The following is an 18679-nucleotide window of genomic DNA, read 5'->3' as shown; positions in this document are numbered from 1 at the left end:
CTCCTATATTTTTTAAATTTACAGTTTACCCCGCGTTTCCATTTCCTACATTTTTAGAAAAATGCCGTTTCAGCGTTTCCGTTTCGTTTCAGAAACGTATCGTTTTTCGTTTCCGTGCTACCTAGGCCATTAGAGCACAAAGGAATTACAAGAGATAAGAAAAAATAAGATGTAATGATAGAGGGACATTCAGCACACTCAATTAAGATGATCTAGACATGTGAACACAATAAAAAAAAAATAGATAGGAAGAGTTGCACCATCCACACACGATAACATGCCATAGATGAGGGACGCTAAAATTAACTTTAAGATAATTAAGGAAGATATGCTGCTATGATTTAATTATGAGCCCAGATCAAAGTAATCAACCTCAAGTAGCTTGGAGAAAACTTAGTTGAGCAGAATTACAAACACACACGCACACCACCACCATACTTTAACCCAATTAGGTGAAATCGACTAAGTTGGGCTCGCTACGCAGATTATAGCTTGGGAATCATCTCTATGATCATATCTTCTATAAAGTTGTCATGCCTCATTAACTAAGAGTTTCCCACCAAATCTCATTCAGTCTTCGTCTACTTCTTTTATTACAACCACTCTCATTACAGATGCATCTAGAGTTACATGGACCTGAATTTAATAGCAAGGGAGTAAGTAATCCATCTTCTCACATTGTAATAACTTTTAGCATGAAAAAATAAAATTTGTTATAATAGGCAGCTTTCAGGGACTACATCTCACTATTCTGTTGCAACCTATGATCATGGTTCTGAAGGAACAACACAATAGACAACACAGCTGTTCCTATATTTTGAAGGCCCCTTCCTAAGTATCATCTATTTTACCTCATAAATTCTAAGTTGTTTCTTATTACTAGAATTGATGTTTCCATTTTCTAGCAACTGGAATTCAGATTCAAACCAAATTCAAAACCATTCTTAATGCGAAGTGCTCTTAGTTGGTATAGTAATAAGATTATTAGAATGAATGAGATACATATTTGAGGGAACTATATAAACTCACATCAAGTGGCACGTAATGAATCAGTTCATCAATAATTCAGGAACTAGCATAAAATGCTAAGATTTCTGGAATAAGCCATACCCAATACAGAATAAGGTCAAGGGATAAGCAAGGTCCATTTAGTTCAAAGATATAGCCGTAAGACAAAATGTATAATTTATTTCAAAATTCAGAATGTCCCAAGTTCATTATAGAGAACTTACATCTTGATCCATCTGTAGGTCAGATTGCTCAAGGGTCTGATTTGAATCCTTCAGCATTGTCTGTTTCTGTCCATTAAAATAGTCCCAGATTCGTGCCTGTAGAAGATTTCACAGAAGACAGGAGAATAAGACATAATTCCCCATCAGGAAAATTAATTCTTTCGCTTGAGAGAGAGAGAGAGAGAGACCGTCTCCAGCTGCATCCCTTTAAGTGCACACACTTTCTCATAAAGGTCATGCAAGGATGCCTGGAAAAAATAATCCAAAACAAAATTGATGAGATATAAGATGACCTCGAATTTCTATGAAAAGAAGCATATTTTCAAGCTTTTGAATAATCAGTGAGTGCGTTAGTCGATGAGTTTGAGGAAGGAGAGAGAAGGATTGCAAGGAGTCACTCTCTAACATATAAACCTACAATTAGTATCTAAGCAGGTAGCACGCTCTATAGCATTCCTTTCTATGTCATGGATCCAGTAAAACAGGTGCAAAGGTGCACTGTAAGCTCAAATGGACAAACCATAGACAAGCCCTAGTATAGAATACACCATTCAGAAAACTGATCCAATTCTCCACTTTTCTGCATCAATAATTTCACATTTTCTTTGTTTAGACAGGTAAGTTGATGATAAAGTCACTCAATATCGTATCTAAGATCATCAGGAAATATCTATGACTCCAAAGCACCAATTTTTACGCACAAATAAAATAATTTTACAAACCATGTCACCCTTTGCCCCTAATGAATTATCAATATTAAAAACATGATTTCACAAGTGGAGATGATCCTCCTTCATTTACTTTGTTTTCCCTCTTTCTTTGCATGGCAGGTAGGTGATTGGCAGGTATGTTAAGGAGACAACAGTATTATGTCAGATTGCTGAATCTAAAAGGGGTATTTGAGGGGAAATCTTCCAGAAACAAACAGAAATTGAGAGAAAGGAGAAAGAGGGAGAGACAGAGAAAAGAGAGAAAGGGGGAGAGAAGAAGATACAAGAGAATGGAGAGAAAGGAGAAAGACAGAGAGATAGAGAAAAGAGAGAAAGGAAGAGAAGAAGATACGAAAGAATTGGAGAGAATATTCAAGTCTATTTCATTCATGGGAAATCCATCACCATGCTATGGATCAATATATAGGCTCACAGCCACTACACTACCATGTGCCGTATAACAGATTTGTAACCGCCTCAGCTACAGGACAAAAAGAGAAAAGACAAAAGGATAAAATATCTATAACAGAAAATAAAAGACAAAATTACAATATTAGGGCACAGAATTTAATATGTATAACCTTATGAGACCTAAGTTAAGGGGAAAAAAATAAGAAGTTGCTTGATTTGAGAAAAAATGAATCTACAAAACCATAAAAAGATAAATGGTCACAAATGGAGTATAGCTAGATGAAGAACATAACAGCCAAGATCGCAGAGCAGAAGGGATAGATGAATCTGTCTGAGAGAAAAAAATATTTCATGGACAACTTAAAGAATAAATAAATGAGCCTGACTAAAGCACATCTCAGATTTTCTTCAGGTGATTGCTTTGGTGATTAAATTATACAGCTACTGTCAAGAGCTAATTGCTTTCTATTGGATAGAGGAAAGCAACTGGCAGCCAACTGAAATTCATGATTAGCAAGAAGAAATGAAATAAATGCATTACTATCTTCCCTTTCAGTGGGTAATTATGAAGGAATACATCTCAAGCAAAGCAAAGCAAAGAAATTTAATAAATCAGGCACCAGTACCTTTTTACTAAACCTGATAACCAATTGGCTGCTGTCTCTAGAATCAATTAACTTAAAACGCAGAGGGTAAACCTCCACATTGAACTGCTTATTAACATCACCCTGCGAAATCAATCTCCTCGGTAATGCTGGCCCTCCTTTGTACCTAAAAACAAATTATTGAAAACAATAAGCACCAAGACAGCAGTCACATACACTACCTCAATGCAGGAAGCATAAGATATGACTATTACTTAGGCATTTACCTGTCAAATACTTAAGCAACAATCTAACATAAGAGCAACTATATGAATGTAACGTTGCAGAGAAAATACTGAAAGAACATGAGATTGGAAAATAGCAAAAGCTCCAAACAACAGAGGTATAAAGCAATGCCCCTCAAATGATATATATCAGCTATCAGGCCAGACCCTGGGATGTTTCACAATGTTATCTAACTCAAGTTTTCTCACAATGCTTGCTTTTTACTCTTCTAATAACAAAACATAAGAGATATATTCAGGAAGTTTAATAAAGACTGCCTAGGTACTCATGTAAAATGGCTGGCCACATGATATTCCGATGACCGTAATTCCGGATATACTTGTCTGTGTCATTATAACCTTAGACTTCATCAACGACATGGATGAATCTGGAGTCAAATCAGACCAAGATCATTGGTTCTGACAAAAAATGAAGAAACGCTGGAAATAACTTTCAAAATTTCAGGACATTCACATATCAAGGCCACAAGCACAAACCACATTTTTCAGGAGTTCTTACATATGTGAGAACACAAAACTTATTAATAACATATACATTCTTATTTACTAGATTAAAGATAATAAAGATTATATTCCGTGTATGGAAAAACAGTGGAAATTGCAAAGACTAATGCCTTAATTTTAAATTACATCAAATAATTCAAAAACAATTTTGAAATTTGGGGTTTCAAGTAATAAAAATTCAAGATGGATAATTTATAAGTCTCTTAATTTGTTTTAAATTTTACATTCGGCATCCTTTTACTTAGTTCAAACCCATGCCAAGAACACAGATGTTCCTAAAATGCCTCTAAACAATAGGGATGCACCTCATGTGCATGGGACCATATGCAGACACAGACAGTAATAGCACATTTTGATGCATTGTCCACCACATGTTAAACAGATTGGCATCCAGTCAGAAGAACAATAGTGGCTGGCTCCTATTTATGGATATATCCACAGCTGCTAGTATAACCATAAAAGGGGGTAAAAGATCAATAATTTTAAAATAAACTGATTGCTGATCTGGATAATATACAGCCAGGAAAACCCTATATCTAACCACCCTCACTGCAATCATGTATAGGCACAAGCATAATGCATCACGTATATGCTTCTGTCTTCTATCATGATATATTAGCTCAATTTTCTAGACAGCTTGTAGGCATTCATCTGAGTAAGGTTGCCTATCGCTAACCCTCTTTTGTTGGGGAAAGATCCCAATCCTACAGAACACATCATAAAACCACAAAAAGGTAGCAGAAAATATTGCACAGGATCAGGGACTTTTAAGTACATCCAAGCACCAATCACTTCCACTACACAGTTTTTATAGCACCATTTTAACTAGGAAGTTAATGTAAAATAAAATCCATTACCACTCAAAAAGCTTCTCCCAAACTTGTTGAGGAACTAAAACATAATCACATCTTTCTTCCAATGTTCTACGAAGTTCCAAGTCATCACCCTCAGAGTCATTTCCATTTAAAACTATATCAGAGTTATCAATTGGTCCAGGTCTATCCATTGTCTTTGACAAAACTAAAGAACCAGAATCAGTAGAACATTGATCAAATAAATAAGCGCCTGCATCTTGCCCGGTATATCTCTGCCAACTTGTAAACCACCTGCACAAACAGCAGCACAAACAAAAACATCAATATGAATTTCATGATCAGAAGGTTTTCCGGATGAAGTATATTAGTAGAACAAGAAATAGAGATCATTCCTCTAAAACCCCAAGTTGGGGCCATATTCATTTAAATTTTTCACTAATCTCAAGTGTTGGAATTTATAAAATACAACAAAAAGCTAATCAAATAAATGCTTCTGTAATAACCTTTGAGATTTTCATTATCAAATGCCATATTAAACATACTTCAGTCACAAGCATGGAATGTGAACATTCAACAAAACTTTATGACTAGAACATGGCTGAGGAAATTCTCCAAGCTCCTCTTATTAGGTAATGCAAGAGCAGTTGAAGTGCATGAATAGGCTAGCAGATTGTTAAATCAATATGTAAGTGTCTTCATTACAATTCAATTTGCTGTAGCTGGAGCAGAACTGATCCCATTACTGAACTAGAATGCTTATTTGCACATAATATGATGCAACCTCATCAACTCAATCCAAACGACTCCAAAAGACAAAGGCATCCTTAGTAGTTGTAAGTGTAATACCCCGTATTACATTATAATTTTGAGGATATTTAATGGAAGAGATTTTTTTTTGGGTAACTTTGTAGTATTTTATGGTTATATTATAATGTTCCTGTGAAACATTAATTAGTTTAATCATGTGTAACAAATGGAGATGATACGAGGTTAAGGGAGTTGATTTAACCAAGCCTGTAAATAACCTCTAGTTGAGAACAAAGGGGAAATTTAATTGAATTGAGTTCAATTATGGTTTTGGTTTATTGTAATTGGATTTTATTGGAAAAGAAAAATAATTTCCCCATTTTTGGTCTATTAATAACATGCCCAAAAGGCAGGGTGTGACACTACTAGAGCTTGGTTTTTAAATTATGCTTGGAATCTTTAGAATGTTAATTGATGGTCATGATAAAATTAACTGGAAACTCTAGCATAATAATGATTAATGGTTGATTTAGAATTTTGTAGGAAAAAGTGAGATATGGAACAAATAAATACACTTATCAAAGAACAAAAAGCCCGCTATCACAAGGCTATGCAAGCCAAGTGCACATTGAGCCTTGATGGTCAGATGAAGACCGGTGGGGAACAGCTTGGTAAATTCTTGGATGTAACAGACCTAACAATAGCCAAGATTAAAGGGGATGAATGAACCTAGATTGGATTTTGTTGAAATAACTTACTCGAGTAAATAAGGAACAGTCTACTCAAATAATCTGACAGTTCATTCTAATAGCTGGCAGACTTACTCGACTCGGTTTTTTTAATAGAGAAAATTCTGCAGATCCTTGATTCTAGTTTCCTATTGCATAGACATTCAATATTCAGATAATGTTTCCTTATTAGTAAGCTTCCTTTTGTAAGGTTTCCTTAAGAAGTTCGTTGACTTTGTAGTTAGTTCCCTTATGGGGGTTCCGGGATTAACCTTAAATCCCATTGTAAAGTTATTCTGTGAATGAAAAAAAAATTGAGTACCAGAAATTCTTACAGATTTAAAGGCTGTTCAAATAGAGTAAATGATTAGTTTGTTGGTAGGAATATGGAAGCGGCATGGTAGATGCATCCACAAGACACAAAAGTTGCAAAACCTATCAAATGTTTTCAAAACTAATATGAGAGATGGAAGCCTGGGAAGATGTCGTCCATGGAAGCAATGAGTCCCAATCATGCAAGAAGAGAATGGCCTCAAACAAGATAGAATGGTAGCCATGGATGACGATCTATAAAAAGCATTCGGATGAAGACCCAAAGATGGTAGAGGAAGACCCAGAAGGAAGGAGTAGAAAAGAGCTTGGTGTTGCATGGCTTATAGTAAAGATGCATTAGAAGCGGTTATTTGCATTACATGAAAAACTATGGCCATAGGTAATTTGGTCATGTCTTGGGTCTTAGTAAACTATTCATCTGTGTCGAGACAATTGATAGGGGACAAGTGTGTCACGACCCCAAGGATAATTAGTAATACATGTCATGTGTTTTCCTTATTAGTTGCATTTTCTGTTGTTGTTGTTAGTATCTTCAATTGTAAGCCTATAAATAGGCTTAAGTAGTTAAAGGAAGTTAGCTAAAGGAATAATTTTAATTCTCTCATTTTCCCTCTCCCAATTCTCCTAGTTCTCTCTTCTGTCTTTCTCTCTTATTTCTCAATTCTATCCGTTCTGTCCTTTCCCTCCCTTTCTGCCCTATCTTCCTTTAATTCTTACCAAATTCCTTCCTAGACCCTAGGCAAATCCTAGGGTCATAACATTTGGTATAAGAGCCGACGATTCTCAACTGTAATCCAAAAGTTTAGCCATTGACCAAGGCGATTCGTGCAGCAAATTCCGAAGGTTGATTTTCAGAATTTAAAGGTTGTCGTGATCGGAAGCAAAGCCTTCAATGACTAAGATCATTGTTCAGAGGCAATTTTTGCAAGTGGCAATTTAAGCGATCTTGTCTAGAAGCGAATTCCACAAGCGGTATCAGTAGAGCTCAGCGACTCGTAGAAGCAAGTTCCAAAGCTAACTCAGGAGATTTCCCAACGGTTGGATTTCAATTGTCGAAATTGATAGCGGTGAGTGTCAGTTCGAATCTGAAAGAGAAGTAGGAGGATTGGCTCAACTAGAATTCTAGTGATTTTGTTCGGAGAAGATTAATTGTAGGAGGTGCTACCAAAGTCGAGCCTACTTCAGGGGGCTATTTGTCCATTGCGACTGTTGGCTCTTATCGGCAATTCAATTGTGGGATAGAGGCACGAAATTCAAGTGAATTCTGTCATGAACCTAGGGTTCATAACGGGGCTGGATTGGCAATCGGAAGAATCCGATTGAGTAGAACTAAGAACAGAAAGTTTAGAGGGATATTTGGACAGAAATGGGGGAAGGATGTAGAGAGAAATGAGGGAGAGAAGTAGAGAGAAAATGAGAGAGAATCAGATATTCAATTCAATAATTTTCAACATACCCTCTCCTCTTATAATGGGCCTTTTTATAGGCCTTAGCTAGCTCCTTAACTAATTTCTAACAGCACCCATGTGCTCCTAACAAACACCCAAATATCTCCTAACAAACTAATATAACTAATTACATTATTGCCCTTCTAATTACCCTTAGGACATGACAAATTCCAACAATCAGAGGTCAATGATTGGGTGGAGAAGAAGGCACTGGTCGAGGCGATCATTGAATCCGCTAGACCATGGGTAGATAGCGATCAGTTGCAATCAAGTCCGATAATCGACAATTCAATTACAAATCAGAGGTACTGAATTTGAGAGACTAGGAAGCATAACCTTGAGCAAGGCGAGAAGGAAGGTGTGGCTGCTGCGTGTGACTTTAGTTGTTGTTCCAAAGCAATTAGATCTTGGTCAATGCATGTGACCGAGCTGTGAAGGAAGGCGCGGTCGGAAACGGTTGATAAGGGAATTCCGAGCAGCGGTCAGAAACAATCCATTAGGGAATTTCGAGCAGCTGGATCAAGGTGATTCTCCCAGGTGACTACGGTGAGGTGATTATTGGAGGTTGTTCAGCAACAGCTGAACTTTGGAGGAGGTTCCTAAATCAAAGATTCAGGAAGATTGTGCAGGACGATTTATGGAAGATTGATTTCCGAGGGTGTTGATCATTCTAAAAAAGAGGAACTATCAGCCTTAAAAGTAGCTAAGGCAAAGGTTTCTGGTGTAACTGGAAGCTCACATGGTCACTCAAGCATGACAAATAGAGGTGGAATTGGTGTTGTTGGAAGCCCTGGATTTAGTAGCAGCAATAATGGAGTTGGTGGTTTTATTCCTAGCATTCTGCCAACTGCTGCAATGATGGGTAACCGTAATGCTGTTCCAGGACTTGGAGTGTCTCCAATTCTAGGAAATGCTGGTCCTCGAATAACCAGTTCAATGAGAAATATGGTAGGTGGGGGAAGCATCAGGAGAAGCATGAGTTCTGGTGGAGGATTATCTATGCCTGGTCTTGCTTCTCGCCTAAATTTAGCTATCAATAGTGGCTCTAGAAATTTAAGTGTTCAAGGCCCTAACAGACTAATCAGTGGTGGACTTCAATAAGCTTCTCCGCATGTGATTTCTATGCTAGGAAACTCCTATCCAACTGCTGGTGGGCCATTATCTCAGAGCCATATTCAGCTAACCAGCCATCCCAATTCTGCTGAAGGGTCTCAAGGACAATTGGGTTCACTTCGTAAACAAGGCCTTGGAGTTAGTCCCATTGTTCAGCAAATCCAAGAGTTCAGCATCCAAAATGAAGATTTTCCGGTTTTACCAGGATTCAAAGGTGGCAATGCTGATTATGCCATGGACTTGTACCAAAAAGAACAGCTTCATGATAATAGCATGTCTATGATGCACTCTCAGCATTTCTCTATGGGAAGATTTGTTGGGATTCAACTCAAGAGGAACTGAGGACACTAGGGAAAGTGTTGTGCAATCGTGGGAGAAAAGTTGCACTAACTTCAAGCAAACGTTGGATCGAATGGACAAATTGCTAGTTCAGCTTGCTAGGATGTATCAAGTTAGTATTCCGATTGAAATGGAGGTTAATCGGACTAAATTTGTGGAGGATGGAGGTGACCGGTTTGGAGAAAAGTTAATGACTGAAGCGATTGACGAATTTCACAAACTTAAACAAGTCAGATCGGTGATGGAGTATCAGGACAGGTTTGAAGGATTAAGGTCTTTGATGTTAACCTTGCAACCTGTCTTAACGGAGAGATACATTGTCTCCAATTTTATTAGAGGTCTGAAGGACGAATTGAGATCATTGGTTAAGATGATGATGCCTGTAACTATGAAACAAGCGGCTAAGAAAGCAAGGGATCAAGAGCGTGCCTTGGAAGCCAAATTTAGAAAGAATGAGCTGCAGCCTAACAGATCTACTGAGAGTGCCAATAGATTGAAGGAGCCTCTATGGTTGCAAATAAGGTCGAACACAAATCTGAGGAAAACTTGGAGTTGGACCAGCCAATTGTAACAAAAAAGTCTAGCAAGGAGGAAAGAACGAGCAAGGATGTCGGTGGGAATCACAATTTATATGTGCAGGAAGTAAGAGATACTCCAATGAAGGACTAAAGATGAGGAAGGAACAGATGCTAGGAAGACGGTGGAGGAATTTGTTGTCAAGGAAAACGAGACTCTTATTGTTGTGCTTGTTCAAATTTTCGTTGGAGAGCAACTGCATCAATTCTAGTTTTGGCTTGCAAAGCAGTTTGAATCCCTCTATACTATTGGAGATGAGATGGTTAAAGAGGTATGACAGGTCAATTGGAATTAATTCTAATAGCTACAAGGAAGGGGTGGATGGTCAAACTGGGTGTAGCAACAAATCCTAGTATTGCTGTTTTTGGAGAAAAAGACGTGGAAAGGGCGAAAGGCAAAAGAAAAGGAGAATCTGAGATAAGCACAAGAAAAGGCGAAGAAGAAACCAGATTGTTAAGGTTGGAATGGGCTGAGGAATGGGATCAACAGTTGTCAATTCTTGGGGACAAGAATTATTTGAAGGGGTGGGGATTGTCACGACCCCAAGGAACCCCAAGGATATATTAGTAATACATGTCATGCGTTTTCCTCATTAGTTGCATTAATTGCATTTTATGTTATTGTTGTTAGCATCTTCAATTGTAAGCCTATAAATAGACTTAAGTAGTTAGAGGAAGTTAGTAGAAGAAATGATTTGAATTCTCTCATTTTCCCTCTCCCAATTCTCCTAGTTCTCTCTTCCGTCTTTCTATCTTCTTTCTCAATTCTGTCCGTTCTGTTCTTTCCCTCCCTTTCTGCCCTATCTTCCTTTAATTCTTACCAAATTCCTTCCTAGACTCTAGGCAAATCCTAGGGTCATAACAAAGTGTCAGAACCCTAGTCCTAACTAATGTTTACTTTGAAGATGAATTGCAATTGAGAGAGAAATGGGAAGAATTGACGGAGAAACAAACAGAATAATAGGGAGAACAAACAAAAATGAGGGAGAAAACTGCCAGAAATGTAGGGAGAAATTTGAGAGTAAAAGAGAAACCGAGTTCTGATATTCCAATAATTCTGATCTCATTCTTGGAACTGTGGATAGCCTTATATATAAAGCTATATGGCAACTACTTAGTAGTAGCAATTACCACTATACCACTACTTCTCCATTACTCCATAAATGTAAATTAATTGTAAATAAAACCCAATTACTCTTAAAATATAACTGTAAATAACAACTAAATAAATATATAATAACATAACTGTCTAATTCACTTGGGGTCGTGACAACATGGTAGTGCCTGATGAAGTGTAGGCTCACCATAGTGGCACGAATGGTGTTTTAGTTGGTAAAAACCGATGACATGGGAAGTCTTGAAATCATGCTCATGGCACGAATTTAGTATGTAATCAGCTATGTGATAGTAGTGTTGCATTTTGGTACAGTTTTAATGTATTAGTAGCGTGTTGGAATTGAGAAAAAAAATCAGTTTGTGAAATCAGGAGCACTAGAATACTCAATCTTTTCCAATATATAACAGCACACACTCACAGATTCAACCCACAACAGAAAATTAACAAGAACAGAAATGAAAATAGAGTAAGAACATGCAAACCACACAATGAACACAAGGTGTTTTATCCTGGTTCAGATCACAATACATGATCCTGCATCCAGCCTCAGTCCTGAGAGCAAATCCACTAGAAATCTTTAAAATCAGTACAAGAACTCCCCTTCTCCACGAGTACACCAGATTGCGAGATTACAAAGAACCATCTCTCAAGTCTTTCCTCTCACTTTACAGCACTCACATAGCATAACATGAATGATGATCCGCGACTGCCCCCCTATGCCTCTTATTTATAAACAAATAGGGTGGATATTACAAGGTTTAAAACTAGACTACACAAAGTCTAATATACCCCTCATACATACAATATCAGTTAGACTCTATCTAACTTAGTTTATTTCTGCCGCTTGGATTATCCTTGAATTCTCTTGATTTCTTCTAGTTCTTCAAGACTATGCTCGATGCAAAACATAACACAGTTGTTGTGTGATGGTCTCAATTCTTAGATGTAATGGATTTGGATTCTAAGTTTGTAACTTCAGTGGTTTTGACAGAACTAAAGGTGTCAGCACCTTTTTCTTGATGCAATGAGCAGGTTGTTAAATTAGACTTTAAAGGTTGTTTGAATCACATGGGTTGGTGCTGTAACAGAGAACATATAAGAGCATTTGTTGTTGTTTGAATTACCACAAGAAATTGAAAAAACTGTAACTAGTTTATGCAGGAAACTGGTTGTAAAGCTGGTTTTAAACAGATTTTTTGAGGGGTCAAACAAAGTCGTTTTCATACGATTTTTTTTTTAACGCAGCTTATCAAGTTCCCTTTCCAACAGTATATGGCATGCACTAATGGGACATTGTCAGTGCAGTAACATTTTGGTGCACCACCCACTTATCAATTTCTAAAAACCGGTTGAACGATGTCTGAACAGGATGAATTTTGGGTATGTGTTAGGTCTATGTGCGGGCCAGAAGGGGTAATTTTTGTGTCATTTTTAATCAAGTTTTGGTTGGTCAAGAATTTTGATTTTGACAAGGTGTCGTAAAAGTTATTGTGATGAGGGGTGAACATGGTAATAAGAACAAGGGTGAGACTCACTAGAGGTTAATAGTAGTTGAGATAAGCCAAAGTCATGAAATCATTAATCTCTAGTTGAGTAGTATGGTATGGGAAAAAAATATTATTCAGTTTATTAATTTGGTGCTGGAAATTTATTGGAAAAAAGATAATATTTCCTCTAGCTTCAGAATTCGGTAGCATCTGTGTTTCCTCTACCTTCCAGGAGAATAAAAGTTTGTCTGAGTTACCACTGTTACCAGGACACTGATGCTACCAAAGAAGACTAGGATAGAGAGACTGAACCAGAATAGAGACGTAGGGAGGGAATTTGGGAATATTGATAGTACATTATGTACATCATTTCTTCATAAGTTTCCACTTACAAACGATGTATGCATTAAATGTTAATCATTCCACCAAAAGTAAACGCATTTTCTGGAATGCTTTGGCGGCATTCTAGGCTTGGTTTAAACTTATTGAGAAAAGATATTCATGTTTTCAAACTTCCTCTCTCAGGCTGGTAAGGGGTCAAAGTCTTGCATGAAAGAGAGACACCTTCCCTCAATTAACCTGGCAGCTCAAGTTCTGACCACCCAACCACAAAACTGGCAAACCCATTTGGCTTCTTCCTTAAGAAGTAAAACATGAAACATATGCTTAAGGTAGCCATTCCCTCAGTCACAAAGAGGGTAGACTTAATTATCTTCAGGTACCAATCTACCATCCACACGGTTGTCACTCAAGCATTAGAGCAAAATCTTGTAATTCGAAAGCAACTATGGTAATAAGTTGCCACAGGGAAGCCAACTTGGCAAAGGAAGGCTGTCACAGCATGTTGGGTCAAGACTTGCCACATGCCAAAGGATTGTGCTATGGAAAATACCCTTCTTTACTTGAAAGCAAATGATAACTAGGTTTCAAGTCAACCTTATCCGGGAAGTTTTGTGACTCCAAACGTGCATGCATGCATGCTAAACGGCCAATTTTAATTAATTGCCCACATTTTGCACCCAACAGAAAGTGTGCGTGAAGCCAGGCAAGTGGGCAGACACATGCAAATCATGCGCTGATGCTTCAGTAAAGTTTGCACTTTGTACTCTGTGCCCATTTAATGGCTATGACTTTGTAAAGGCTAGTTTCTCTTATATGCTTATTTTCCCAATTTTCCACTCTACTTTCTTTATCAGAACATGCTTGAGATTCTTGTTTTCCTTGAAGCGCTCACTTGAAATTCTTTGCAAGTTAGGAATTTGTCACGACCCCAAGGGCATTAGTTGTAATTGTTTCTTGTTTGTATTTTCCCTTAGTGTCTAGTGTGTACTTGAGTTGTTAGTTTGTTAGTTGGGTAATAACTGCATGGATGTAAACAGCCTACAAATAGGCTGTTGAATAGAAAAGAGGCAGCCATTGATTGAATGAATCCATCCTGTTTCTCTCTCAATTCTTATCTTTCTCTCTGTTTCATCTAAACCCTTCTCCTTTCTGCCCAAAGTCTCCCTCTATCTGTTCTGTATTCTCCCTCCATTCTGTTCTTTGTTCTTCAATTTCCTCGGAAATTCCATTCCAAACCCTAGTAAAACCTAGGGCCATGTCGGAATTGATTCCTTAGGGGGCTTTAAATGGCTAGAGATTCTGGTGGTAATTGTCCCCTAGTTGATTTTGTGGTAGAGATTGCATGATTACCAAGCCTACCTTTATGGCTTGAATCATATATGCAAAGCTTATAAATACTCCAATGATCAATCTTTTTAAGGGAAAAAAGATTCCTGCAGTGTTAGGCATGTGGTTTCATCCCCATTATCTTTGTAGGAACAAATTGATGAATAAACAAGTGATCTTCCGTCAGTGTAGCAAAAATTTCTGGGAACCATCATCTATCCCTCACAACTCCATTATTTTGACTTTGGCTGGAGTAAGCATTGTATCATCACCTGTTCCATTCCTTTGAGAGCTACTCTAATCCTGGCAGCAGTGTCAATGTCTAGATGATCAAGACCCTCACTTTTAGACAATACTAAATGACACAGGACTAGCAACACCTTTTCATTGTGGATTCACTAAAATCCCATGGTTTAGACTCTCATTGATCTCAAGGTGAAGATGTTATCCCATGCATTTGTTGCTTGGCATTGACAACGCAGCATCCTTCATCAAGGATGCTTGGCTTGGATGAGGCTTAAAATTTCCAGAATGGAAAACATGGATTTACAGTTCAGTTGACAAGAGAAAATCCCAAATCATGCAAGCTTCAAATCACGGATCATAATGAGGAAGGATCGTATGGTACAAGGTTGTGGCACCAAGTGTAACTTTGGCTCGTGATATCATAGAAGTATGTGGTCAAGCCAAAAATGATAATGGCCATGAAGAGATCAATGCCCAATCTTCAAAATGAGTATCATGTGGCTGCTTAGCTAACTGGCCAGTTAAGACATTTTGTAGGATGGTGGCATGAATTCCCAAGTTTAGAGACTAGCGACAATGCTTCATCAGGTAGGTCTTTACATGAAAATATAAACAATTTGACAAATATAAATTTTGCAAATATTTATATATGAATATAATAATTATTTATTTTTTCATTACAAAAACACTTCTATTCTTATATAATTTTAGGTTGTAGTCTTCAAAACCCCTAGAAGTCAAAATGTCCAAGATTATTCACACATAAATTCAAATTGTCTTCACAAAATACCAAATTGCCCCCAAGTTTATAGAGGGTGCCTAATTCTCTTAAAAAATGTAAATGATAAGACACTGAGGAGTCCAGCAGTGGTCAGTACAACCAGCACATTTTCTCAAAATTTACATCCTTTGTGGATTTAAGAATTCAATATCAGTCCAGGCCTCAGAGATCGTAGCAGAACTCCAGAAGGCTCAAGTCCAAGATCCAGCCAATAAACTCAACGCCAGTGACAGTGCATTAAACATTACAGTTCCCAAAATCACATCAACCTTGAATACTCACAAAATAAAATATATAACAGAAGTATTTAAGGAGATTTACATGGCAATACAAAACTAAATGATCAACAAACACACATGTTCGCACGATGCAGGGGGCAATTTCCCATAAGATTTGGTTTACTGGCAAAAACTTGGCAATCGTAATTGGATTGGCAGATTAGAAGGAAGGGTCAGGTATATTACCTACTGGAAACGACGTAGTACAAGTCGCCTTCTTTCAAGTTAGACTCGGCTTTGTTAGTTAAGTCAGTGACGATGCGCCTTTCTTCCTCCGGCGTGAAGGGTATTCCGATTGCTCCATTCTCCATCATATAACCTAAATCGGGAATCGTCATGAACGATCTCGACAAAACCTAGCACCACGGTCAGACGAAGATCGCAAAATTGCATCCCCAAAGTTAGGTCGAATGCAAGCAAGAGATAGGCGTAAAATAAATTTACAAAAGTACATCAAAAAGAAAGCATAGGAAAAAGGGAGGACAAACCTAATTGAGAAGGGGGAACAAATCGCGAAGCGACTGGAAGAACAGGAATGCAGATAATTTGAAGGGAAAAGCGAGAGATCGGAGGAGGAAGGAAGATAGAGAGGAAATCGACGAAGGGCGCTAGATTGCGGGACAGCAGAGATTGCGGTCAAACAATTGCAGCGCACACCAAACCAAGTGATCTGCCTGCCTGATTGCTTGCTATCTCGCTTTGCTTACAATCCCTCTGTGCGTGCGTGTATACATATACACACACGAATACAATGGAGGACGCGAAGAGGGGAGGGGAAACACGACACAATGCACCAAACGAAGAGTTTTCTGATTTCTGATCTCCTCTTTCCTACTTTTTGTCATTTTTCTTTTCTCTTTGGTTATTTTGTAAAAAAAAAAAATAATCATAATGAATTCCAAATCACGATTCCAATTTATTGCTTCCTAAATTCTATAAATAATTTCCAAAAAAAGTTCTTGACGCAATTAAAATAGTCATATCATGAAGATTATTATTATTATTAAATTTACATTTTTATTCTATGATGATTATTGATTAAGTAAAAAAGAAAAAAGAAATTACCACAAATATTCAATAAACCATCCATCATTAGGCCTTTTGGGACCTTATTCTAACACAATCATGGTTTTCATGATTCTATCATAATTGGAATTCTAATTATGATAGAATTAAATTAGAAATTGAAATTTAATAGGTGATTTGATTCTGTTACTATTAACAACTCAATAAAATAAATTAATGTCTTTTAATTTTTAAATTATTGTTTTTTAAGATAAATTTAATAATTCTAAAAAATCAACTCATACTTAATTAGTATTAAATTGAAAATATATATATAGTAAAAGTTTTAATATTAAATTAATTTTTTTTGTAATAAGAAAAATATTTGATCCATATAGAAAAGAAAAGATGGGTAGAAAGAGAAATTTAGTATAATTATTTAATTTAATATGATATTATTTCTGAACATGTACTCACATTCCATATTATTTTAAAACTATGAGCAAACTTCTAATGATATGGTTTAAAATTTTATGGTTTTAAATACCCACATTTCATATACTTTTATTTGGATAAATAATTAAATACAAAAATAAAATATAGTAACATAGATAGGTAGATATTTTGGACAGGTTAATTTAAAATGATAACATTTAAAATTTTACATTCAAATACTTAAATCTAAAAAATTTATTTATTCAACTAATTTAATTTTTTTTTTTTTGCAATTTATTATAAATATAAAGGTAGATATTCATTCCAACGATAAAAAATAAATTCTCATCATGAAATTTACAAAACCTTAGTTATTGAAAAATTTAAAGTTTAATCTAAAATTTATTACATGTCTAAAGTTTAATAATTTTTAGTAATTAACTCTGTTTTTTGTTTCATAAATTATGGGCATTTATAGATTTTGATAAATTTAAAAATAACCTTATGTAAGACGATTTGTGTGTCCCAATCGTCAAAAAATAAGTGATTTAAAAATAATTGGTTCAACTCGAATATATGCTTGAATTGATAGATTCAACTTAGGACCGGGCTTAAGGAGTTGGAGTCCTAGGCCATTATTATTAATTTAGGATCCCTCAACTCCTTAATAAAAAATTAAAATTTATTAATTTTATTTTAATAATAAAATTAAACTAATTATTTATTAGGCTCAAGGGGTTGGAGACCCTAAGCACATGCCTCATTAGCATATCCCTTAAGCCGACCCTGATTCAACATGACCCCTCAATAAATTTATATAAATATTTTTATCATATATAGTATTTATATATTATTGTATTTGCTAACAACACTCTTAATAATATACACACTTGACGCCATTTACTCTTAGAATCATGTAAAGGCTCAAAATCTTTAAAACTTGAAGAAGCTTTTTGATTCTTTAGCTTTACTCTTATAATCATGTAAAGGCTCAAAATCTTTAAAACTTGAAGAAGTTATTTGATTCTTTAGCTAGATGCTATGCAAAGATAAAAAAAGCGTGGGAGTCGTGGGATGGAATGGATGACACTTTGCATGGGTATTCCTTCACATGTTTCAGCTTCGGCTTCGGTTTCGGCTTCTTAATTAATTAATTAATTGAATTCGAATTATCGCGAATGTGTTTAGATTTGGTGCCATGCAAATGACAATGCAGTGCTACATCCAAACTTAGGAGACAAAGGGATTGCCGGATTCTTTTCTTCCTTTATTTTAGTTTTAAGATGATCCGTTCAATTCCCCATTTCAAATATACTTTTTTAGACAAAAAGGCTAATTTGGTCCACTTAAAATTTTGTATTTTATAATAAATTGATTATTGTGCTTTCATTTTTGTCACCATAATAATTAAACTTTGATTTTTATTATAATTCAAGCCCTTTTCTGATTTTTTTTAATCAAATTTTATTAAGAAAACTGATATAGTATACATTAATATAAATCTCAAAATCACTTGATTATAAAATTTTAAATTAATTTTAATATTAAATGATTTTTGAGTCCATATTAATAGATATCACATTAGCTTTGGTTAACATAATAATTTGATAAAACATCAAAAGAATGATTGAATTATAACAAAAGTTAAAGTTTAGTAATTGTGATGATAAAAAATTGAAGTAAAGTGATAAATTTGTTAGGAAGTTCATAATTTATAGACTAGTAATATAGTTTATTCTATTTTGGTCCATGTATTTACCATAATGTTCAATTTCATAATTATCTTTTTTGTTTGGGTCAATGTAGATTTGAAGTTTT

At 36.0% G+C, this 18679-nt stretch overlaps 1 protein-coding gene across 1 annotated transcript in view; it reads right to left on the bottom strand.

Annotated features, from left to right (window-relative positions):
• Positions 1 to 16229, bottom strand: part of LOC127814253 (ubiquitin carboxyl-terminal hydrolase 9-like) — a 46767-nt gene extending 30538 nt beyond the window's left edge. Inside the window, exons 1-6 of the mRNA XM_052355644.1 lie at positions 15910 to 16229; positions 15608 to 15777; positions 4604 to 4852; positions 2980 to 3124; positions 1421 to 1480; positions 1233 to 1328 (exon numbers count right to left, since the gene is read on the bottom strand). Of these exons, the coding sequence (XP_052211604.1) occupies positions 1233 to 1328; positions 1421 to 1480; positions 2980 to 3124; positions 4604 to 4852; positions 15608 to 15759 (702 nt within the window). The 5' untranslated portion in view covers positions 15760 to 15777; positions 15910 to 16229. The remainder of the gene's footprint in view (positions 1 to 1232; positions 1329 to 1420; positions 1481 to 2979; positions 3125 to 4603; positions 4853 to 15607; positions 15778 to 15909) is intronic.
• Positions 16230 to 18679: the final 2450 nt, after the last annotated feature.

Source organism: Diospyros lotus, chromosome 12 (genome assembly GCF_014633365.1).
Source record: "Diospyros lotus cultivar Yz01 chromosome 12, ASM1463336v1, whole genome shotgun sequence".
NCBI lineage: Eukaryota > Viridiplantae > Streptophyta > Magnoliopsida > Ericales > Ebenaceae > Diospyros > Diospyros lotus.
Note: the sequence above shows the minus strand (reverse complement) of the source record. Positions and strands in the feature narration are given on the sequence as shown.